General features: G+C 38.6%; 2 protein-coding genes across 2 annotated transcripts; one reads left to right on the forward strand and one right to left on the reverse strand.

Moving 5' to 3' along the window:
- Positions 1-958: 958 nt before the first annotated feature.
- Positions 959-13,719, reverse strand: LOC306854609 (flotillin-2-like). Its single transcript, XM_079392772.1, has 11 exons — positions 13,494-13,719; positions 12,103-12,184; positions 11,499-11,589; positions 10,163-10,286; positions 9,945-10,063; positions 9,458-9,571; positions 9,240-9,359; positions 8,878-9,092; positions 4,238-4,421; positions 3,962-4,111; positions 959-2,804 (listed from the first exon to the last, which is right to left on the reverse strand). Exons 1-11 carry the CDS (start codon positions 13,540-13,542, stop codon positions 2,766-2,768), a joined length of 1,287 nt encoding a protein of 428 aa, XP_079248898.1. The 5' UTR covers positions 13,543-13,719; the 3' UTR covers positions 959-2,765.
- A 1,128-nt stretch (positions 13,720-14,847) lies between these two features.
- Positions 14,848-21,590, forward strand: LOC306854183 (protein FAM222B-like). The gene is made up of 3 exons (XM_079392005.1): positions 14,848-15,011; positions 16,601-16,737; positions 16,930-21,590. The coding sequence occupies exons 2-3, from the start codon at positions 16,647-16,649 to the stop codon at positions 18,645-18,647; spliced, it is 1,809 nt and encodes a 602-aa protein (XP_079248131.1). The 5' UTR covers positions 14,848-15,011; positions 16,601-16,646; the 3' UTR covers positions 18,648-21,590.
- Positions 21,591-26,197: the final 4,607 nt, after the last annotated feature.

Consider the following 26,197-nt stretch of genomic DNA (forward strand, 5'->3'; position numbering starts at 1 on the left):
AAATATGTGGGAGCTGAAGAAGAATGGTCCAAAATTACTCCTGGATGTTGTGCAGGTCTAATAGCTACATGAGGTGATTGCTTGAGGTTTTTGCTGCCAATGGTGGTTCAACTAGTTATTCAAGCACCGTTTCACTTAAATTTTCCACCATCATTTTGTGTGTTTAATGGCTGTGTTCAATAAAGACATGAAATATCATGAGTGTTTGTGCTTTATCAGCTTAAATATATTGTGTTTGTTGATATTTGTGACTTTGGTGAAGATCAGATCACATTTCATGACCAGGAAACCCTATTTCACTTACTTTTTCTTTCCACTGTATACGTTTTGACCATGTTGATAATTTAGAGGCATTTGAAATGCATGTATTAAGATTAACTGCTAATCTCTAAACACATTTTAAAGTTGGTCTTTGCTGTTTTAGCCGGTCTCCCAAAACCCACCTAAAACCAGCCAAAGACATGTTCTGTCTTTTTTTCAAGGTATAAAACATTTTAGAAAGTAGGCCACAAAGAATAGTAAATTAGATTTGTTTTTAATCCATTATTTGAATGCATTAAATGACGGATGGTGACATAAAAATTATGCCATGCATTTTAAATAGTGCTTTATATTGAAATAAAAAAAAGATTTTCTACAGGCCAAGGAGTATGTGCTTGTGGGTATGACTCAAACATTAAGCTATATGTAGGAATGTGCACTTTGCATGACTTTTTCCTCTCAGAATTACTAGTTTGAACGATCCTACCTGTGAAATTGGACTTTTAGGAGCAGCGCTGTCTGATTCACACTCTTTTTGGATGCTTTTCTTTTGTACTCAGATATAAAGCTGAGAAAGAGTCTTTTTTTAAGCTAAAAGAGGCCAGTTGTGATTTCAGGTTGTTTGATAAGAGCAATCCTGCACTACACATCTTAACCACACGGTGTCAGTGATTTGTGACTTCAATCATTCTTATTTGAAAAAGGATACTTTAATTACATAAAGTTGACAGTTTATGAGCATTTTAATGGAATGAAAGAACAAGACTGAGACAGCGTCACATTACATTTATTACATTTGGAAATACATACATGCACCATTAACATGCTGAGTTAAATCTGTGTAAAGAGCATGTATAAAACTACCAAATTCTCCCCGTATCTTCATGGCATATTAGGGTTAGTTTGTGTATCAATTGACCCACTAAATGAAAAGCACATCTGAGCTTTGTCCTGTCAAACAGTTCCTATAATATTTGTCCAATACACAGTATAGTACATTACCAATGCCATACAAAGCACATAAACAGTCTATGATGCGCTAATGCTAAATGGCTAAACCTGACATGGCTTTAATAGTTCTGAATTAATCAAACATTGAGTGCTTCACACACAAAAAACATTGAATCTGTTTCTATGAGAATACAAAGGTTTCAGGGGGCTATTACCCATCCTAAAACTAAATAAATAAATCAGTTTTATAAAGATTGAATTAAAATGGATGGCAAGCAGATATAAATTTATATATCACAAAGAGGAGTGTGATCTCTTGGCTTTACCGTTTGGTGTTTTCATTAGCATGTCAAATAAATGTGACTTTGTCCCTTCACAGCACTACTAAACACAGCAGAATGAATGTAAAAACATGTCAAACTCTACTGCAAACCACCACTCGCTCTGAACCGAATGAGGAAAACGAGGTAATATAACTTTCACAGTGACAAAAGAATACATCATCTAGATAAACCACTACAAAACAGAACATTATTGTCCATAAATATTGTCTCATAACAGATTTTACAGTACCTAATTCGTGTTAATATTTAAAAAGATTTTGTTAGGCATGGCTGTCATACAACTATACAAAACTATCTTAAAAATGGCTCAACTCTGTTGTCATGAAACTATATTAACAGCATTGGATTGGTTGGATATCCAGACATGTTTCAGAGTTTGCTAACAACATATGATAAATCTCTCCAGAACTAAATTTCTTTTAAAAACAAATTGTGTCCAATGATATAAATTAAACAAAGCAAAGCACACATACAATCCAACGATCTTAATGTACAAGCAAAAAGATTGAACTGAACTACTGATGTAAGTTAGATGGATGGGTTTTAAAGGCCATATCTATTTATGTGTCAGCAATATTTAAAAAGAAGAGAAGCACTTGGCTTGATTCTACCTAAGATGACACTGATACTGACCTGTAAGGCAATGCTTTTGCCCAAGAGCTTAGTATACTGAATGCTACTCGCTATTCGCATCAGTGGCAGTCTTCCTGAATGTTAGAAATCATGGCAGGATCTGTAAGGTAACGTCGCCTCTTTGTAGCCAGAAATATGATTTAATATGAATGAAGATGTAGTGCTTTGGATGGATACAAAGACTTGATTGTAATCTAAAGCTGACTCACCATTGAGTGTTAAAGTGTCTGTGTAGTGTAGAGATGAAAGTGTATAAATTAGTAAAGGAAAAGTGTGATAGGTTGAATTTTGTATGCTGACACTACAAAAATATGTAACAAAACAAAAACCAACACTGATTGTTCTAATGGTCTCTGACGTGTGTGATGTACAATGAAGTGAACTGCGGAATGTGGGAGCAGCAGTGCATGCAGGTATTCTGGTCCTATGAAACATTAAGGCACCAGAGGTATCAAAAATCTACTTTTTTTTTTTTTTTTTTTAATAAAAAAAAAAAAAAAAAGATTTCCAAGTCTTCTAAAGGCAGTTTCTGTGAGTGCATACAACATATCATGGGGGAGACGCAACTGATTGACTTCATACTTGAGCACCTGTCATCTTCTGCAACAGAGGGATCTGTGAAAGTAGAGACACATCAAGTAGATAATTATTTAATATGACATATCATGGAAAAATATGCTATATACGGTAGCTGTAGGAATGAAACTGCATTTTTATCCTGATTTGCAAAATATATCATCATACTAGAGATTTTTTATTCGGTTTATTAATATTTCTTGTTCAGAAATTTGATCAGTATTGATAATGGATATTTATTCATTTATTTATCAGACACTTTTACCCAAAGATATAAAACAAAGCTATTAATCTTAAATATTTAAATTAGATATTTAATTGTGCATGCTGATTTCCTTTATTTTTACATTTACATTACTTTTGCCATTACGTAATGTTCACTTAAAGTCTTAAACACTAATAATTGTTAAATTTAATCATCATATCAAAATTAAAATTATAATATTATAATAATAGAATCTCAAAATGATTATTCATTTTTCTTGCTGTACATTAGAATTTGTGATGCCTAAATACACTTGTAGCTTTTAGTGTTTTGTTTTATTATTTATGTAGTCAAAATAATATAAGAACATCAAAATCAGACATGTGCAATCTTTACTAATCTGGGCTTGAAAAGCTAAATTATTATAAAAATTTACAATAGTTGTCTATTATAATTTTTTTTTAAAAGTATGAAAAATGTTACTTTTTGTGGGTTATTTATCAACTCAGGATACAGGAAGTATTAGATTAGAGTATTAGAGTGCCAGTAACACTTCAGTATAGGGACCAATTCTCACTAATTAACTAGTTGCTTATTAGCATGCTTAATATTAACATATTGGCTGTTTATTAGTACTTATAAAGCACATATTCTGCATCCCTAATCCCACCCAACACCAAAATTTAACAACTCCCTTATTAACTATTAATAAGCAGCAAATTAGGAGTTTATTGAGGCACAAGTCAGGGTTAATGGTTTGTTAATAGTGAGAATTAGACCTTAAAATAAAGTGTGACCGATTAATTAATTAATAAATAAATAAATATTTAATTAACCACTGATTTATTATTGTGCATTTTAATGTATATTTTGCATGAATTGTCCATCTAACACTGTAAAACACTTTAAACCAAAAATGTCTCACTCCACAAATGCCTGATTAACTTCACTGTTTTATGTCCTAATCATGTGATTTAATGCCCAGTCTCACCTTGGACAGGTCCACACCCGTGAGTGCATTAACAGACACAGGCAGCTCAGCGAGGAGACGGTTCACCTCCCCGGTCACGCGGCTGCCGTCCCCACTCAGAATAACAATCTCATTGGTCCTGGCCAGAGGAGCTGCTACCTTTCCAGCGATCTGTGGGTGACGGACATTAGAAAATCTAAATATGAAATCCAGGCCCATCCTACAATACCCATGCACAATTCCAGTGGTGATCTCTATCAAGGAATTCCAAATAACGTAAGAGAAACGTTCATTCACCTTGGGAAGTGCTTCCAGGACGAGCGCAATCTTGGCGGCATCTCCGTACTGCTGGTAGGCCTCTGCCTTCAGCCTCATTCTCTCAGCCTCGGCCTTCCCTATAGATGAGATAGAGATGGCCTCCGCCTCTCCGACCTTCCTGATCTTCTCTGCCTCGGCCTGAGCAGTCAGCACTTTCTTCAACCTGTTCATTGTCACGAATATAGCACAATTAATCTTGGTGTGTGTCGCAGATCAGTTCCTCAAATATATAATGGATACATGATTAATCAGACATCCTATTTGGGTTTGATGCAACATCTGTGAAACATTATTCCAAAAGTAGAAGAGAAGCACAGATGGACACTAAAAGATTGCAGGTTCAAATCCCACAGGGGACAATCCATCATTTAGCAAGGCACTTTATCACAGTTACACAACAACATGCTGAGGTCATATTTCACCTCAAAATCAAGCAATAAAAAAGCAATTATATTTTTAAAATACTTTTAAGTATATTCCCACCCAAATTCTCATGATCATATTGTCTCCTGAGTGTTCTGTACTTTCCGTTAACCTCAGTGGTGTTAAATATGTTTTCTCTTTAAAAGTGCAGTGCCGCAATATTTCAGTGAACGTTTTTGCACAAAAAGGATTCCTTTTTTTCAAGCACATTGTATTTTTATATATTTATTTATATATACACAATTATTATTATATATAATAATTAATTATTATTATTATTATTTATTATATATGTTTTCTTTATTTATATATATATATACTATATTTGTTATATTACAAATGTTAAATATATATTTAGTTTATCATTTTTATTTTATTTATAATGTCTATTTTCTGATTTTATTGTTTTAATAAACGTATTATTTTATTATTAATAACTTAAAAATAATTAATACATATAACATTATAATAAAACGTTATTGTAATGTATTAAAATATCCATATATTTTGATGATAAGATAAGATAGGATAGACAGACAGACAGACAAATGAGACGACCCCCAAAACAGGAGGCCACTGAGATTTTTTTCCTTACTCATCTTTACTGACTGTTTTTCACTAGTTTTGCATTTGGCTAGGGTCAGTGTCACTACTGGTAGCATGAGGCGATACCTGGACCCTACAGAGGTTGCACAGGCAGTCCAACTCCTCCAGGATGGCACATCAATACGTGCCATTGCCAGAAGGTCTCAAGAGCATGGAGGAGATTCCAGGAGACACGCAGTTACTCTAGGAGAGCTAGCTAGACAGGACGGTAGAAGGTCCTTAACCCATCACCAGGACCGGTATCTGCTCCTTTGTGCAAGGAGGAACGGGATGAGCACTGCCAGAGCCCTACAAAATGACCTCGAGCAGGCCACTGAATGTCTCGGACCAAACAATCAGAAACAAACTTCACGAGGGTGGCCTGAGGGCCAGACGTCCTCTAGTGGGCCCTGTGCTCACTGCCCGGCACTGTGGAACTTGATTGGCATTTACCATTGAACACCAGAATTGGCAGGTCTGCCACTTGCGCCCTGTGCTTTTCACAGATGACAGCAGGTTCACCCTGAGCACACGTGACAGACGTGAAAGGGTCTGGAGAAGCCGTGGAGAACGTTATGCTGCCTGTAACATCGTTCAGCATGATCGGTTTGGTGGTGGGTCAGTGATGGTCTGGGGAGGCATATCCATGGAGGGACGCACAGACCTCTACAGGCTAGACAATGGCACTCTGACTGTCATTAGGTATCGGGATTGTCAGACCCTATGTTGGTCCAGACCCTCGGTTCCTCCTGGTGCATCTCATGTGGCGAGAGTATGCAGGCAGTTCGTAGAGGATGAAGGAATTGATACCACTGAATGGCCCCTACACTCGCCTGACCTAAATCCAATAGAACACCTCTGGGACATTATGTTTCGGTCCATCCGACGCCGCCAGGTTGTCCCTCAAACGGTCCAGGAGCTCAGTGATGCCATGGTCCAGATCTGGGAGAAAATACCCCAGGACACCATCCGTCGTCTCATTAGGAGCACGTGGGGGCCATACAAACTACCGAGTACCATTTTGAGTTGCTGCAATAAAATTTCAGCAAAATGGACTAGCCTGCTGCATAATTTTTATCCCTTTGAATTTCGGGTGTCTTTGAATGCAGCTCTCTGTAGGTTGATAATTTCATTTCTATCAAATGATGTGGCATCCTTTCATTCCTAACACATTACTCAGTCCATATCAGGTGCGGGTGAGTGACGGATGGATAATTTGAAGCAGCAGACTCGCGTGAAGTTTGAGCTCATTCACGGCCCGTGCATCTCTACACTACACTGACCTGGGTCGCCAGTAGCAAACAATGGAGCGCGCTCTGATGGACAAACTAAGTAATTACACCATTTAGAAGCATTTCATCTGCGTAATGGGAGATGAAAGTAATAAACTGATAAAATGTAAAAACTGTAACTTGAATGCAATGTAAGTCGCTTTGGATAAAAGCGTCTGCTAAATGCATAAATGTAAATGTAATGTGCTATATGTAAAGGTCTATATGTTCTGTGAATGTATCGGCACATTCGCTGATACCAATATATCTGCAACAGACTCATATCTAGGGTTGGGTACCGTTCACATTTGAACCGGTACGGTACCGGTATCTGTACCTGAAATTCGACAGTACCTTTTTCTGGTACTTTAGTCTCTGTGTAATAACAAAAACATTTATTTCAGTGAAAAAATAAGTCCAAAACTCTCAATTTCAACATTTTGAATAATAAGGCCCTACAATTTCTTTCCTTTTTTTTCTTCCAGAAATTCTTGTGTGTTTTATTTTTTCTGATAATTAAATGAAGGCATGAAACATTTATTTATTTTTAATCAAATGAAAATGAAACCCTTTCAAACAAAAAAAGGTTTATTGTTAAAACATGGTAAGAACAAATTGTGTGAATATTCCTTAAAATTGTTTTTAATAATAATTGTATTTTTTCTACAATTAAGTGGTTAATGTAGTTGTAATAATTATTTTTATCATTTAATTGTTTTATTTAAATTTGACAGTAAATAGAATATATAAAGACGTACATTAAACTTTGTTACTGTTAAACCGCACTTTTATTTTGACAGGTTGCCATGAAGTTTCTGTGTATACAGTATGATATGATGCTAGTTTTCTCAAATGAAACGGTAAAATTCTCATGAAGTGACTCTCACAGCCTGTAAGATCATGTTGTCATGTAGTGAGATGCAGAGGCCGAAAATCACAACGAGTTTACGTGTGCTTCAGTATTTGTGAATTAAACAAAACCGCGTCTCCGCCGTTCATACATACCGAGGCTAGCGGAACATGCAGGATTCACATTTAAACCGTCTTTTTGCGTTTTAATATTCGCATACACTAGTTTATTGTTATGAGTTGCTGAGGAAGGAATGCAGGACGACGAGGGATGAAGAATAAACAGTTTCTTTTAATCATGCAGATGAATTAACAACAGAAATAGCAGCATAAACATAACTTTACTTTGTATAAGACTCGACGAAGGCTAGAACAAAACCGAATGCTTATTAAGGAACAGGAACAAAGGAGTAAAAGAGATAATGAACACAAAACAGGTGAATAGGATGAATCATTAACTAAACTAGGACAGGAACTACCAAATAAGGGCAAAACAGAACTGAAAAGAAACCGACACGTGACAGATATCGCCCCCCCTCCCGGAAGGTGCAAACGCCCTGGAGGCCAGAGCAGGGCCAGGATAGGGAGGAGACACGGGAAGCCTCCAGGGCGGATCAGGGGATTCTGGAAGCCATGGCGGGACAGGAGACTCGGTGAGCCATGGCGGGACTGGGAGCTTGGACGGCCATGGCGGATCCAGGGACTCGGGAGGCCATGGCCTTATTTTTTCGGGCAGCCAAGGCGGATCAAGGGGTTCTGTGGCCTTGGCTCTCGGCCCGGCCACACAGGCAGAGGGTATATGCCCCCCCCCCCCCCCCCCTAAATTTTCTTGGGGAAGTTTCCCTCTGGGAGCCATTGAGGAGGAGTGGGCTCTGTGGGGCGTTCTGGAGGAGTGGGCACTAGAGGGTGCTCTGATGGCGAAGTCAACTGGACAGGACCAGCGGAGACGCAGGAGGGCTGGACTGGACCAGCAGAGACGCAGGAGGGCTGGACGGGACCAGCGGAGACGCAGGAAGGCTGGACGGGACCAGCGGAGACGCAGGAGGGCTGGACGGGACCAGCGGAGACTAAGGAGAGCTGGACGGGACCACACTTCACACTTCAGAACATTTCGGTTTGCCCTGTGTGTTACGTTTTACGGAGTTGCAGGGACATCATGTCACAGGGTCTCTCTCTGTCTCTCTCTCTTTCTCTCGTGTGCGCCAAAATGCGTTCTCAGGTACCGAAATTTGGTACCGAATGATTTAATGTGAATCGGTACTCGGTAATACCGACACAATTCGGTATGTACCCTTAAAAATACAGAGTTCGGTACCCAACCCTACTCATATCGGCTGATTAAATCGGCAAAACGATATATCGGCCGGGATATAATCTAGTATAGATATCCAGCATGATATTTTCTCCATTGAGATCTGATGTGTTTTCAAAGTGTTCCTTTAATTATTTTGAGCAGTATAGATAGATAGATAGACAGATAGATACACTCACTTGTGTCCTTCAGCCAGCTGCTGCATCTTGTAAGCCTCTGCTTCAGCAGGACGCTTGACCGTCGCTATCAGCTCCATCTCCATCCTCTCAATCTCTTTCTCCTCAATAGAGATCTGCTTTTTCCTCTGCACAACCTCAATTTCGATCTCTTCCAATCTGATCTTCTGCTGCTCTTTAGCTGCCTGTAGTTCATAGGCCAGCTGAGACTCGGCTTTCTGTGTAGAAGAGAGACACATATCACATGATTACTATCACTCTCATCTGAGACTGATAAATGAATATATAAACTCACATCTGGCCAGCTAGCAAGATGACTGTGATTTAAGATTATGGCCCTGGATTGAAATGAAATTTAATCCAACCTTAGTGTTCACTTCTTGATTGAAAGCAGCTTTCTGCAGCTCCAGCTCTCGCTTGGAGTCGGCCATTTTAGTGTCAGCCAAGAACTTCACATCCATCATTTCTTTCTTGCACTCAGCTTCCTGATCAGGGAGGTGGGAGAAAACAGAAGCTAATGAATGCCACACATCTAATGGATAATCCATTAGCAATAAAACCAGTGAAGCCTGAAGTCTCTTACTCTAATCCCAGCATCCCTCTCTGCCTCGGCCACTCCGATGTCAGCGTCCCTTTGTACAGCCGCTGTCTGAGTTTTTCCAAGAGAGCTCAGGTAGTCCAGCTTATCATAGACATCCTGTAACGAAAAAACAAGTATCACTTTTTTATTGTATATTTTTATTACATTTTAACGATTATTTATTATTATTGTAACTACAATATTTGATTATGACTTAAAATTATATGAAATATATCATAAAATTATGTGAAATCTTGTGTGGGTTGTTAACTGGAAACGATTAATCGATTTGACAGCACTAACTATAACAGTATTTTATAGTATTATTATTATAAAAGACATCTATAGGTCACCCCTTGATTTAATATTTATTTTACATGTATCCTGGTTGAAGGTGTCATATTGAGGTCTAGAATGGAGGTGGGTCACTTCTACACCCTGTCCATGAGTATGATTTATGATTTTGCATTAAGAAACACACACATCTTACTTTTATAGTGAAGCTGAGGATCTCAATGCCCATCCGGCCCACATCAGGAGCTGCCACCTCCCTCACCAGCCGAGCGAACTCATCTCTGTCCTGGTAGATCTGCTCCACTGTCAATGTCCCTGTCGTAAGAACAGCAACAGAACATCAGCTTCATAGAATCACTCACGTAAGCTTTGTATTTTAATGAGGCTACTGTATTTTGTTAGTAATCTATTAACCTAAGATAGAACGCAAATGTCCCTCCAGGGTTTGCAGGACCACAGCCTTGATTTCCATGACAGACTTTCCCAGAAACTGCTCACAGGCAACCGCCAGCAAGTCTTCGTCAGTCATAACCTTGACCTGATGAAAACACAAACCAAGAACCAGCCTTTCATTTTGCTTTTTGAATTCTTCAAAAATAATTTGAAAGAAAAGTAAAAAAAAAAGACTACCATTCAAAGGTTTAGAGCCATTACAAAATTTTAGGCAGCCATTACTCCAGTGTTCAGTGTAGGGTTACTATAATTAACTAAAACCATAAAAACCTTATGAACTAAAATTTAAATATAAAAACAAAACTTTAACTTATTCAGCTACTTTCCAAGGCAACATTTCTCTTTTTTTGTATTCAACTTGGTACTAAAATTGTACTAAAATAACTACAACTGAAATAAAAACTATACAAACATTTATTTTTAAACAACATAAACTAATGAAAATGACAACAACAAAAAATGCTAAAAAAAAAAAAAAAACTAATTCAAAATATTAATTAAAACTATAATAGTATCTCAATGGCACTAAAATAGCATTGCTGCAGTGTCACATGATCCTTCAGAAATCATTCTAGTATTCTTCCAATATGCTCACAAAATATTACTTATTATTATCAATAATGAAAACAGTTGTGCTGCTTATTATATCTGTGCTAATGTGATACTTTTTTTTCAGGAATTTTTGATGAATAGAAAGTTCAAAATAACAGCATTTATTTAAATTATTAATCTTCTGTCACATTATTAATGTATTTACTGTCATTTTTTTTATCAATTTAATGCATCCTTACTCAATAAAAATATTAATTTCTTAAAAAAAAAAAAAAAGCCAAACTTTTGAACGGTAGTCTATACAAGTGGTTCTCAAACCTGTCCTGTGGACCTCCAGCCACCACATATTTTGTATTTCTCTCTCATAGGCCACACCCAGGCGGTTGGGGGTCCTCAGGGCAGGTTTGAGAACCACTGGTCTATACCAGGGTTCCTCAAATCTTACCCTGGAGGGCCAATCCACTGCAGAGTTTGACTGTCTGTGATTTTCTAGTGATCCTGAAGACATTGATTAGCATGTACAGGTGTGTTTGAATAGGGTTACAGCTAAACTCTGCAGGAAAGTGGATCTCGTGGGACAGATTTGAGGATCCCTGGTCTATACCATAACTTTCAAGACCCAAAAACAATGTACTGATACTAAGCTGCAATAATGACTGCAATAATGATGCAAATGATGGAAATCTAATGATGGAAAATCTAAAAATAAATGTAATAAAACAGTAAATGAGCTCTGAGTGTTTACTTGCGCAACTCCTGTAACTGTAATAGCGACTCCCTCCGCTGTTTCTACGTCTTCACACTTAGGCTGTAGTGTCATAATCTCTAGTGTAATTCTGGGGGAAAAATACCAAAAGTTAAACACAACCTTTAAGTATAACTAAAGAATGCCTAAGGCAAGAAAAACCTGATTTTCCAAAGCTTGTTAGCGTTGTAGAATTCAAAAAATGGGACAAGAGTGCAAAGACAATGGCAGTGGCTGACAGGAAGTTCAGATTGCAATCAGAGAGATGTTCATGGGAAAGCATGAAGCAAACGCTCGATAGAAAAGCATCAGATCAGCTCATAAATCAACTAATTCAGCCAATCATGGAAATTTAAGAAGTAAACAGAAATAGTACCACATCAATATCTAACGACAGATGTCGTTATCGCTTAAAGCAATCTCTGAAGAACTCTATACAGCCAAACTGGTTTGACAAACACACCTGACCAGGTGTGCCTTTTAGTTTAAGGTCAGGCATTATATTTACAGCTAAACATTGACTGTGTGTTGTTTTAGTGAACTTTCACTACATTTACTGCACTGCAGAGTGAAATGTGATCCTCATTTATTTGACTGGCATTACCTCTGTGTGTCTGATATAAGCCACCAGGCCCATGCCCAGCCTCCCACCACATATGTCTTTGTGTCTGACCCACAACAGGCACCTAGAAGAGGAAAAAAAACACTTGTGATTGCAGTGATAATCTCAAAGGATCTATGTGAACTGAATTCAATGGTGATTCATACATGAAGTGAACTAGAAGATGCTATGAAAGATGCCTTATAAAAAAGTCACATCATGGTACTCTGACTACCATTAGTGTTGTTTTAATATCATAGAGATACTATTATAGATTTAATTCATTTTATTATTGTTTTTTATTTGTATATATTTTGAAAGTTTTTAGTAATTTTGTTGTGTTTTGTCATTTTTATTATTTTTGTTTTTTTAAATATGTATAAAGTTTTAGTCATTTTTATTTCAGCTTTAGTTTTAGTGTCATTTTAATATCAAGTTAAACTAAATGAAAATTAGACATTTTGCCTTGGCAACTAGCTGAAATAAAAATTATGTTTAAGTTTATTTTACTTGATTTTTTTTTAACTGGGCTCTAAGGAGTGCTATGGGGTTTGTGGAAAATTATACACAAAAACTGAATATATATATATATATATATATATATATATATATATATATAAAATACTAAATAAATAAATAATTTGAATAGAATAATTAAAAAAGTTTATAAAGTATTTAAATAAAAAAAAAAAATATTTATAAATAATGCATCTGGCAGTACAGTACTATAGTGAGTAAAACATAACATTATAGAAATAAAATGTATGCATGTGCAAATTTATGCATATTTAAATATACATTTTTCACAGTATAAATGTGGTCTTTTGGACCAAATGTACCATGGTAGTTATTATAATATACTTGGAGATACCCTGGAGTACCATGTAAATATGGTATTGTTTTCTGATACCATCTAAATGATGGGTCAAATAAACATAGTAGCGTTACTTCACGTTGACATTTCTCAACCTTTTAAAGATATCAGCACAATGTAGCGTCACCACAGCACTATTAATCATCCATAAGAATAGATATGAATGAATGTAAAGAGCTAATAGTGCATCACTATTAAAGGGTAACGGGATACACCTAGCAAACATAAAATACAAAAGGGAAATTAACGGATTGAATATGTTTACGCTCGAATTTATCATACGTTTAAAAAATGATAAGTCAAAATGACAAAAATATTTTAAACAGTTATGAATGACTCGGAAGAGCTGTGAGCTAACATAGTAACGTTAGCTGTAGCTAGCTAATACACCACACAGTTCATAGTAACGCTAACGTTTACATTTACATGCACGCTTTATTAACGAATGAATGCAATAATTGCATACTAATATTAAACTCGTAATAATATAAGCTATAGTAAAACACATATATCACGATACCTGACACAACGAGCGCTTCATTTGGTCCAACAGTCAGGCAGCAACCCATATTGCATTTAATACCAAGCAATAATCCTTCCGTGTGTATTCCTATATATTTAATAAAGCGTTAATTTAGCAGATTTTTCACTCGCAAAATGGAAAAATCTCCGCCTTTGTGAGAGAATAAATGTTTGTCAACACAGGCGACCCTGCCCACCACCACCACAGGATACTGTATGGCTGTGAGGTCAAACCTAGCGAGTCCCCTACCTAGACAGCACTTTTCATAAGCGTTCTAAAGCGCTCGTGATGGCCAAAGATGCTGTCTAGGTAGGCAGCTCAGTAGGTTTTGGCCACGCCGTGTGCTGTCATGATTACTGTAAATGCTGACTGTATTCATGTCTGCGCTGTACGTGCTTTTATTGATGAGCTGCATGGATATACTTTATGTGTTGCACATGTGATATTGTGTTTTATTGGATTTTAAATGTTGATTCCCATTCTGTCGCCATTTATGTTGTAATTTTAGTGGCCTCAGGAGTGGATTTTATGCTTTTATACATTTTTACATTGAGAAAGAAAGACTTACTGTGGTAGTAGTGCCCAGATGGTATCAAATGGTACCATTAAACTTTTTTATATGTATACCATGATGACCCTGATGATGAAAAAGGCTGTGGACTACTAGGATTTTTTTTTTTTTTTTTTGCATTGAGACATAAAACAACAGAAATCCAAATGACATATTGGTTTTATATATATATATATATATATATATATATATATATATATATATATATATAATTCATTCAAAATATTTGTATTACAGTAATTTGTAATGCCGTAGAGACAAATATAATGGTACATAAAATATTGAGGGTCTTAAAAATAGGCTTTTAAAAATAATTTTTACAAATACTTTTATTTGTACAATTAAGTTTTTGTCCATTGTGACATAAAAATAAAATAAAAAATATTTGTAATACAGCTATTTTTAATGCAATAGAGACAAATATTGAGTCAGGGTACCTAAAAATATTGAGGGTCCTAAAATTAATTGGCTTTTTAAAAAATCATTTGACACAAAAACATAAAATAAAATATTTGTGTTACAGCCATTTTTAATGCAACTGTGTAAAATATTGAATTAGGAGTCTGGACTCATTACAAAAATGAAAAAAAAAAAAAAACTTAAGGGTTTCTTTGTTTTGTTTATATATAATATAATATAATATAATATAATATAATATAATATAATATAATATAATATAATATAATATAATATAATAACCAGTGTAATTCCCATTCAGTAGGTGGCGCGTTGAACTCAAGTTACCTTCGCGTTTCCTCGACCTCAGCGAGGAAGACACGTGGGAAAAGCTTACTGCGCATGCGCGTATATAAGCTGCAGCAGTGGGCACTGGGCAGCAGCAGTGACTAGACAAGCGCTTTATCGACACAGGCAGAGCACAGGTGCCGAATTAGCCAGCAAAATGCTCTTTTAAACTATCGCACGTCTCATCCCGATGCCAGAGAGTAAGTTTCGCTTTCGACACCTCCCATCCAATCATTTTAATGCGGTTTTAAGAAACTGTGAGATGTAAGCCGGGCAGTGGCTCGCACAAAGAAGAAGACACAGGCTATATGCTAGTGGTTGCAGCAAGTGTATAGACAGAGGTACCAAGACAGGCTGAGATCTCACGCTGATCACCTTTTAGATTGGTTGGTAGTTAGCTGGGCGTTAAATGAGCACGACAAACCCTCAGCCAACCGGATACGTCTTATCTACAGGGCAGATGTGTGTTACAGTGACCCTAAATTGCGTAAGTGTGTCTGTGTTGATTTGAGATAAATGTAATGTATGTAGCTTGTGGCGAAGAAAACTTTGGTGGCTAGCAGATTTATTATAGGGTGGATGAATTGGCAACCACAAATTGTACTTTAAACTCAAAGTGGTTTGGTTTTAGGATTGGCTAATTGTGTTTGAGATTTCACAATGTAGCTCAGCTCTTCCAAAGCTCCTGTTGTTTTTAATTAAGACTGTAAATGTGTGTCAGCTTAAATGCAAGCCAAAAATACAGCTTGACTGTACAGTATTTGGTTGTAAGCGCTGTGAACTGTGAGTTCGTTTAGATATTGAACCCAGTTCAAAGTTGTTGTTTTTTGTAGAGCACCATCTAAATAAACAACTCCCCCCATCCATTGGTCCATTTTGGGGATGATATAACAGGACGTGCATGGGTCATCTTTGATTCTAAACAAACCCAGGATGTTTAAGGCAGTTTGGATCTCAGCTTTAGCTGATAACACCTCCCTCAGTGTAAAATTAAGAGCAGCTCCCTGATGATAATAGCTGGGGGTTGGGTGTGCAGAACATGTCAGGCTCTGTCTTGACTGCACTTTTGACACCTGCACATCTCAGATTGGAGGAGTCAGCTGGGAGCGTGTGGCCTGTGGTCGTGTTGCCGCATCCCCTGCCGTGCCCCTGGGCACCTGCCAGGCAGACGGGAGAATGCGTTTGCATCGCACTCCTGACACTCAAACTGCAGGGTGTGCACCGTGGGCCCTGACACCAGCTGTTTCAGAGAGCTATTTAAAAAGGTCATGCTTGAATGCATGATATTTAAATAAATGGCTACAATGAGGCAATTACAGAGATCTATAGCTACAGTGTTTGATGGATGTTCAGGTGAATTAGTATGGGTAGGGCCTTTGTACACTTCTGCGATTGCCGTTTTTTTGCGGCCGGCTGTAAATCATGTCATTTGTTGACTAGCACTCTCTTCTCAATATTACTTACTTAGCTTGTTGGGATATTCACTGTGTGCTGGTTTTCAGTCTGCAAGTCTTTTAATCTAAGGCATTCTGATTATTGCTTCTGCTGCTGCTGTTGCAGCAAACCGCCACTAATTAAACTAGAAATTTCCTCCTAATAATTTATTACACTCATTAAGTCCCATTGCACAGTGTGTTCCATTAAACCTACATCTACACGTAAAATTGGATCTCTTTAATGACGCCCTCAGAGGAGAAAATAGCCAATGTTTCTTTTTTTACACCATGTATTTTAAGAGACGAATGATGTGAATCCGTTTTTGTTCCTGACGTGACTGTTTCCTTTGCAGTGTGATGAGGAGTGAGAGTCCAATGTTGCATTAGTCTCATTGTGACATGCTGGCCTGTCTGCCGGTACTGAATCCGGTATCAAACCCCTCCCTCCAGCTTCTCTCGCACATGCAGATGAACACTGGACTTCAGAAATGTAAGAAATGGCCGCTAACCGAAATGAGCTTTGTTCTGATTAGACTGCATGTACGTCTGACCTAGTTTGTCCCTTTGTTTGCTCTGCCTCTTGACCCTGCTCCGTCTGAGCCCTGATAAGCAGTTATATGCTATCATATGAGCGCCACATTTCTTGCATTACCCTTCACGTTTGGCCTTCTCTTGCTCACAGGGGACACTACACAGAGGATGAGATCAGCACACTATCCTACCCCAGCGGAATTGGATGCCTATGCTAAGAAAGTTGCCAATAACCCACTGACTATAAAAATCTTCCCCAATAGCGTGAAAGTACCTCAGAGGAAGCATATTCGCCGCACCATCAACGGTCTCGACACCTCCAGCCAGCGCTACAGCCCCTACCCACCTCAGGTCAACACCCGGACGGGCCTCTTGGCCATCGTCAAAGTCCCCGTCAAAGGGATCCTCAAGGACATCGAAGGCGGCCGAGCCCGTTTTCTCCCTAAGCTCATCATGAACCCGCACAGTGGGCTTTACGCCAATCCCAGCACTTTAAATGTTCCTCACACTGTTCCACACCTTCAGACTCCTTTAGGCCAGAAGGGTCTCGCTCACTCTCAGGCCTTGCAGGCCCATCCGCAGTCCCTGCAGCAGAAGAGCAGTTTACAACCACAGCAGAGCCTGGCCCACCAGGAGGCTTTACATCAGAGCCAGGCTCACCAACCGCCAGTACCGCACCACACCCTAAACCACCAACAGACTCTCATGCAGCAGCAGCCAAAATTGCCTGGTCCGCAAGGACTCCGGCATCTGCCCGATATGGCACAGTCGGTGAACCTGCAGCACTCCCAGGGCTTCTCTCAATCCCAGCCCATGCCACAGGCCTCTTGCGCTGGCCCTCCGGCCCCCGGGGTCTTACAGCCCCCCCTGGCAGGCTTACAGATGCCACGCAAGCTGCCAGACGCCGATGCCCCTCCCAATGTGACTGTGTCTACCTCAACCATCCCTCTTTCCATGGCTGCTAGCCTGCACCAGAACCGGCCCAGTGACCTGAGCAGCATCGTCAATCAGATCAACCAGTTCTGCCAGGCTCGGGCCGGCATGGGCTCTACCTCCATGTGCGAAGGACGGATCGCCAACCCCAGTCCCATCAGCCGCAACCAGCTCATCAATGCGAGCTCTCGGGTGTGCACCCATCCCGGTGTGGGTCCTCCGCCTTCTTGCGTTCTTGGTAACCCTGACAAAGGCGCTCCTGCTCCCGCTCTGCCACTGCCTGACATCGCTGCCATGAACAGGATGCCTCTTTACCACAACGAGATGAAGCAGCATCATTCCCAGCCACAGTTACCCCAGCAACAACGTCAGCAGGGCCCTTGGGGGCAACACCCGTTGGCGCACCTTCAGCACCTTCCGGAGGGAGCAGCTCACCAGGGCAATAATTTCCCTAGAGAGCCCCTAGTTGGACCAGGGTTCCTCACCAAGAACATGGGCTACCCGCAGGAGGTGTGCATGGCGCAACCCTTCAACTTGAAGCCCTCGACTGATAAACCAACGCCATCTTCTCCGGTCAATGGGATGCCCATGAGTTATAGTAACGGCCACTACATGCAGCCTCCCTGGAACAACATCCTACCCACGCCAAACAGTGACAGCTCAGGGTCTCAAGACCTGGTGGGGCCATTCCACGGGGGCCTCTCAGGAGCCTCCATAGACTGCACCCCCGGAGCACAGTACAGGACCGGGGCAGCCATTTCCAGCCAGACGAACCTGATGCAGACCATGGAGTACATGGGTGGTGACTTCCAGGCACCTTGCTTCCGAGCGCAGAATCCTGGCACAATGGCAAAGATGCATAGAGCGTCAGTCAGCAGGGCCACAGATTCAGGTGATCGTAGAAATGTGCACATCCACCACCCAGGGTACAGATGAGCTGCGGCCAGTTGACACTAGTCAATGTTAGTCTGAGCGCAAGGAAAAAATTCCCCCTCTTCCCGTTTCGTTCTCAGTCTTGCAAGTGATCTACTGAATGTCTCCAGTACAATGATTTATGTGGCTACCACAAAGCTGAACCCCCATGTGCCACTTTTCTTTTCATTTTAGTAGTTTAGATTTCTTAAGTAGCTTTTGGAAAACACTGTAGGCATATTTATTTGTTTAGTTTTTTTTTTTTCCAGAAAACAGCCATAACAGCTTCAGTTTATGAGATCAGCACTTTTTTTTTTTTTTCATTCCTATCTGGTCTGTGTTATATAAATGAAAAATGTACCACACAACATGCATATATTCGCTTTCTCCTTTTGATTGGCAAATGTCCATTTAAAAAGCGGAGAAGAAATTCCCAGCAAATGCCATTTGTATGTAGTTTAGGCCTACTTGAGATTTGAAGTACTAACACAATGAAGACATATAAGGGGTGCCATGATACTGAAATATTTGGCTGTTCCATCTAAGCTAACAGCTTGTACAATGTATAGAGGTTGATTTTATTTTTGTTCCTCTCAATGTTTACATATTGTGCTTTTTGTAACTAATTCTGAATCGATATGAAAGTGCAAACTGATACTGGGATATGCACATATGACAAGACTGTTTCTTTTCCAGACTGTTGAACATGAATCAGGTTAAAGTCTTAGATGGAGATGTTACACTAGGGCTGAGTCAAGCCACATTGTGTACGATGTTAATCCTTCCCTTGAAGTGTCAGCTAATGCACTATCCTTTTTATTTCCCCTTTTTTTTTTTTTTTGAGTATCCTATTAGATTTTAGTTTAAATGGAGACTGCTGTAGACTGAAATTGCTTCGGGACTTGTGCTGTGCCCTAATTGCATAGCTTAGGGTTTTATTTTGTCTCAACTTAATTGTTGCTACTTGAATTTCATTGGAAAGAGACAGTGACGGCAGGCTTTGACTAACTACAGGGCCGACGTTTAGCAGCTGACCCAAAGCTACCTTTGGGAAGAGTGTCATCATCCTCTCGTGCGTTAGTTCGTCGTTAAAGGAAAGACGTCCTTGACCGTAATTGGATGATGAAAGTGTGTTGATGTAAGCGCAATATAAATGAGCACCACGGGCTAGCCTGTGGCTTTACTGCTGTGCTACTGTAACTGAGAGGTGTGATTAGCCGGTGTGAATGCTGTGTGTCTGGGTGGATTGGCTCCCTGCTTTTGCTCCATCATTAACACCATACCGCTCTTCCCTGGCGGGATCACTTCCATCTCCGTCACACGCTGTTGTGTCAGCTGAAGCCTGCCATTGCATTTTCCACCCACCTTAGGCACTTGATATGTCATGTCGGTCTTATCTAAAATAGCTGAAATGCACCGCCGGTGACAGTCTAGGTCTGTTCGACAGGAAAGAACCTAAACAAAAGACACATTTTAGTTGAGTTGTTCTGTGAATTCGGTAACTGATCCATCCCATGCTCCACGGTTTAACTCCCATGGAGAGTTTCTCTCTTTCTCAGGTCTACCTGTGCCTCTTCTCACATTCTCCACCTTTATCAGGGCAGGCCATCTGGCAGTGGAGCATGGGTGTTGTCAGACTTTGGTGGAGCAACTGCAGATGAGCGAATGGGTGGAGCTGTGACACCCAGTATCATAACCTCCCTGTTTGCCCCTCAGAAGCCTTAAATATTTGATCCTTGAACTGTCCTTGACAATAGGCATGATGTAGAATATAAATTAATGATATTTAGCTAAATTTGTTTTTGTGAAACCGTTAATCGGGGGAGCGAACTCCCGAAAGGAAGAGGTTTCTTTTGTATTTAGCAATGTATGTGTAGTACTGGGCTGTAACAGTTGTTGCATTCACACCACATCATGTTATGTTTCCCACACTAGCATCTTTATTTGCGCCGTTTACCATTGCAGAAAACCTGTTCCAGTCCTTTCCCGTAATGGGCGAACGCATTCATCGGAAACGCAAGCTCAACTAAAAGGTTTGCATCCAGGCTGATGTTTTTCAATAACAGCAGGCCTAATTTAAGCTTTCACGTCAGGATACCTTGCCCATTAAGCTGCTATTTTATTCTGACTACAAAGTTATTTCTTATAAATGTGAGGATAGTTAAGATCTAATTTATATTATGCCTTTTTTTTGCAATGCAATATTGTTAATAGGTTGAGCGTCGGTAGGCGTAATAAGTTATTCCATTTGCCTGTCGACAATGTCATTTGTAAAGCTTGAACACTTAGACTTCCTGTATTTGTTTTTCAATCCTCTTTTCATGCCTTGTTACAGCTCAAGAGTACAAAGTCAGGTTACTCTTTTAATAGTTACTATCTCTATGTGAAGTGCCTCCTCTGGGCTGATGTGGACGGTGTGTATGTGACCGTTGGGATGGAAAATGGACTGGTGCTAGTGCACATTCCGTAGATGTAGTGCACTGCTCAAGAACGGGGGACCGAGCTACTTTTAAAAACTACTGATATCGTTCAGAAAAAAAAAAAATTAACACCATGTGCTGCTGCAGGTGCAAGATCTGTTCGGATGTGAATGGTTGCTGCTTAATCACTAGTTTAGGTGGCGAGAGCTACGCTGCTGAACTCCCTAGTGTCCTTGAAACATTCGAAGGAATGCTCTGGAAAGTTCTTTGTCTTTTGGAGCACATGCACTCCTGCCCCATCACCCCCCTCCCTCCCCGCCACCCTTCCCAAAACAACACAATGGCAGTTTTGGACTGCAGGAGTGTGTGTTAGGAGTTGAGTGTGTCTCATCTTGTTCCACCAAAGAACAAAATGTCACTTGAATGGTAGCAGTGCGCACCTGTTTTGTGTAACCGAAAACTGTCATTCCAGATACACATTTTTTTCAGGAACGTGTTGCACAAACATTCCCCTCTTAACCAAAATAAAGTTTGACTTGCATTTGCAAATTGTGTCTTGTCGGTTTTTGTTTTCTTGCATAGTTGAATATTTCACTGATTATTGAGTACTGGAATAGAACTGGTTGCAAAATTTTATTTGCCAAGTAATTATTTTGGATTAATAAGACCTGTTCAAACATGTTCGGGTCAACCGCAGAATCTGTGCCTTTTGCGTCCCTAAGAAATAATCAAACATAGATCTAATATAACAAATAAATTTACAGTATGTATGCTTTCATCAATATTACATCAAAAAAAGTCAATTAAATATTTGGTATGGGTAAGGTTTTTGGACATTTAATTAGCAAAATGATATAAAAATCACATCTGCACATTGTTCCAAATATAGTATCATTGTTAAGCAATGTTTTGGCATAAGTATGCATTTTTTTTCTATAAAATATAAATCATTTTATTGTTGTCCCCTGATTTCATGTCAGCCCTGTTACCCTTATCAAAAAGCCCTTGTAAAATAACGTCATGCGATGTCAATACTGTTAACATTTTTCAAATGTAAATTTAAACATTTCCTATATTTAATATAATCAATATCTACAATTAAAATCCTTTCAACGTGGACAATGTGCTTTTGTTTTTGTTTGATTTGTTTGAAATTGTCAAACCTGTCAATCTGTCTTTTTAGAGTAACAGGTTTTGACTGATTAGGTTTGACCCTGTTTTTAAAGATTGTCTGTGTAAAATTCAAACATTTTAGAGGTCACCCTAGGTATATTATTGAGCTAATGCCTGTATCATTCAGTGGCATATGAGTTCTATTTAAACGATAGTATCTAGTAACGTTTGTTTCGGTAGCAGGAAAAAATACCAAAACACGAGGTATAGAAAAATAGTCATAAAATAATCAATTATTCCATAGCCTGAGATGGTACGATACAATTTCTTGTCATTTTACGGTGTCTTCATTTCATGGGTATTTAAACAATATTGATTAAACTTATTTTACTTAATTTTTTGAAAAGGCACCGATTGCGTGGAATGACCCTTTCATCTTTATTTGAGTGCACTCTCCTACTTTCATTTTTTGCATTTCTTAACATGTGTTTCATTAACTTTTAATCAGTAATAATGTCAGTCATTATAGTATCAAATATTACGTTTGAGAATGGTGAGTAATTTAAATCATACGAGATTTTTTAAACGTTTTTTTTATATAAATACTTGCCAAGGATTAACAGGAAGTTCCGGTCCTCGGATTTGATTGGCTGAGCGGTGTTAGTTCATCAGCTCTGGGACATTTCACTAATTGTATCACTGCGCAATCTGTGATTGCGTATTTCAGACAGACTGTCAGTCGATGAATTAGTATTTTCACTTACGTGACTCTTTCTGAGGTCAATATCATCGACATGCTAAGTAAGTGGAAAAAAGTGACTGTATCTCTGAATAATCAACAAATAATTTAGTTCCACTGTTGAGGCAAACGCCTGTATTCAATAAATCTTTCACTCAAACGATTGGTTCAAAATAATTGTGTTGCTCAAAGATGTTCACTCGTATGGCTCTGTTTTGAACTGCTGTTGGTCTAAATGAATACAAGGCTGTGATTACGGCAATGCAGATAAATAAATTATAGGCTATATAAAGTATTGAAGAACAGGGGCGTCGCTTGTGGGGGGGAAAGTGTGACAGATGTTAGTGGGGCCCCAGCGATCGTGATTTGGAGGGTCCCCATAGCAATTTCAGGCCACAGGGCCCAGAATTCCTAGCGACGCACTGTTGAGAAATACTGAGTAGGCCTACAGGTGGTTTTAGGGTTGGTAAGGGTCAGGACAATGTCCCCTGCTGAAAACAACAACAGCAAAACAATAGAAACCATCACAGAATTTGTAATGGTTTTCCTGGTTACAGTGGGAATTGTTCTGGTTTTAACGGAAACTGGAATGGTGCCCATTGGTTGCGATCGCCTTTGGTGGCTTGTTTAATTCATTAATCCTAATGGAATATGTCCCAAAACACAACAGGAAATCATTTAAAGGTATTTGTAGTGGAAACCATTACAATTTCTGTGATGGTTTCTATTGTTTTCTTTTTTCAGCATGATCATGCAATAATTTTGACAGAATAACGAGGATAAAATGTTTGTCCCATATCTCAAGAATCAGTGATTTCACTTTTCCTCAAGTATAAGATGAAGATAAATTGCACCTGCATATCTAAACACTCGATCTGACATTAATTTCCAGTGGTGTTTGTTAAGACATGTGTAAGTGCAGCTAGCCTACATCAGTGTGTTATTTAGTGTTCTTGGGGGCTCAATAATAATCTTGTCAAAGGGGTTTAGAAGTGTCTACTGAAAAAAACAACAACAAAAAAACACTTTATTTTTACATGTATTACCACCCACAGGATCTTGACAGATTTGGCACTTGCGTCGGAGCTCAGTTAACCTCAGGGCATTTATGTGACACAGCTCTAATTGGCTTTGTACAAAACTGTGCCCTGATGCATCTTCAGAAAACACAGGAGTTAACTCAGGATACTCAAAACATATTTTGCCAAACTCTCCAGCATTTGGGGCCACTAAGGCTTTCAGTCCCGACAGGTTCTGATAATGAAATATAATAAAACATACACTATATTGTTGTATATAGAATGAAATGTGACAAATTGAGCGTGAATGGACGGATGGATTGCACAAATGCTTCATGTTTTATCAGGATCTCAAATTTTGTCTCGTTGCAAATGTATTCTGTTTTATCACGTACTTTAGCGCAGATCTTTAAATGTTCAGGGAAAATATTTTAAATTGATCATTTTAAATTAATTGTAATCACACGATCTACACTGTTTTGTGTTACTATGATGACCTCTTCTGGTAAATTTGTGTGGCTACAACTAACTCATACTTTCAATGTTTTTACACAGGACATTTTAGCAGGAATTGAATTAAATCTGGTGTAGTGGTTAGGAAAGCCCTATCATCATACAGCAACAAAATCATTGTAGTATAGAAAATATATTTTTAGTTAAAAAAAGGAGAGACATAAAATAAAAAAATTCATTGAATCAGTTTAATGTCTAAAATCATATATTTACTAATATAATTGACTATTAAGTTAATTCAATGCATGTGTTGATTCATTTCATTTCAGTCTTATATGATTTCTGTCTGAAGTCCATGTATCCAGACTACGCATTAGCCTAAAATAAGTGGTTAAGAACCAGCAATTCCCTCATTTGCAATACATGGCAGAATCACATCTCATGGTGCAAACTTGTCATTGAGATATTTCCACAGAGGTGATGAAAAGCAAGACATTTACAAATTCCAGCTGATTGATAAATATGCTTTACATTTCCACAGGTCCTTCAGACACAACATCAGAAAGCCCAACACAAACATAAATCTGAATATGAGTTTAGGTATTGGGTAGGATTAGGGATGTAGAATAAGGCATTAATATGTGCTTAATTACTACTAATAAATGGCTAATATTCTAGTCATATGCATGCTAATAAGCAACTAGTTAAGAGACCCTAAAATAAAGTGTTACCACTTTTTTTAATGTGTATGTCACTTTCCTCATTACTGTTATTGTAATTTTCATACACTGTATTTTCTCTTCAGGCATTCTTTTTAATGGAATTTCTTTGTCAATTTTCGACTCCCACCATTACAGACAGGGGTGCGCCCCGAGTTTTAGTGAATAGGTCAGGTCAGTGGTTAGGGAACAGAGTACCCAAAAATTAGTGTTAAAAATAAACAGTAATAATCTATATGCGCATATACAGATAGATAGATAGATATATAGGTTAAGGGAAAGGACTGATTGATCTGGGATGCATCAGGAACAACCCCGAAAGAGCTGAAATTGAGTTTTTATGAGCCTATTTGGATTGGACCAGTATATGTAAATTCTGGAATATACTATGCAGTTTCATCATGCAGAAGTCAAGTGCTATTGGTAAGATCGCCGCCTCAATCTCTTGCTGCTATCATCCCTTTTGGTTTTCAACTGTGCTAGAAATATGACTGACAAATTTGGTAAATTGCTTAGTCCTGATAGAAATAATGAAACAGAAGAGAGCAAATGCTGTTAACAGCTCGGCTCTGACCATAAAGATATTCTCTGAATTCATTGAAAGAATGGTCAGTCTGGGCTTTGATTCTGATTGGAAAGTTAAAACAAAAACTTGATTGGCTACAAAGAAAGAACCAGAAAGATACAAATTTCTAAACGTATGCCTATTTTCAGATGTGTAAAGTGGCTATTTGTTAAAAATAATCCCAGAAGTAACCGATTGATAATTTAATCTGATTCTTTGTGCATTGAAGGTTTAAATGACAAAGAATGATATCTGTTTTAGTCCCTATATAGTTGTTGCAAGCCCTAACAAGGCATATTGAACAGAATTCTGGGTGGGTGAAAAGACTGTTGCAGGCACAAAAATTGGTAGTAGCATTTTGGAAAACTTTAGAAGCTTATGTTTTGTTTTAGAAGATAAGATTGTGTTTGACTGCAGTGAAAAAATATTGTTTGCATATGAGCTTATAATGTTGTAAGCAAGTAACATAAACGGGGGTTTCAAAGTTAATTTGAAGAAAGCACAGCTAGCACGACCCGAAGTAACAAATCTGGGTCAGATAACCCC

This window comes from Barbus barbus, assembly GCF_936440315.1.
Source record: "Barbus barbus genome assembly, chromosome: 34".
NCBI classification, from domain to species: Eukaryota; Metazoa; Chordata; class Actinopteri; order Cypriniformes; family Cyprinidae; genus Barbus; species Barbus barbus.

What these genes read in the sequence shown, in the direction of transcription:
- LOC306854183 (XM_079392005.1), top strand. Translation starts at nt 16,647, where the DNA reads ATGCTGGCCTGTCTGCCGGTACTGAATCCGGTATCAAACCCCTCCCTC. An exon ending in GAACACTGGACTTCAGAAAT is followed by an intron (nt 16,738 to 16,929) that starts GTAAGAAATGGC and finishes TCTTGCTCACAG; the next exon opens with GGGACACTACACAGAGGATG.
- LOC306854609 (XM_079392772.1), bottom strand. Translation starts at nt 13,542, where the DNA reads ATGGGTTGCTGCCTGACTGTTGGACCAAATGAAGCGCTCGTTGTGTCA. An exon ending in CAGCTGGCTGAAGGACACAA is followed by an intron (nt 4,422 to 8,877) that starts GTGAGTGTATCT and finishes GACAATGAACAG; the next exon opens with GTTGAAGAAAGTGCTGACTG. An exon ending in TCCTGGAAGCACTTCCCAAG is followed by an intron (nt 4,112 to 4,237) that starts GTGAATGAACGT and finishes CGTCACCCACAG; the next exon opens with ATCGCTGGAAAGGTAGCAGC.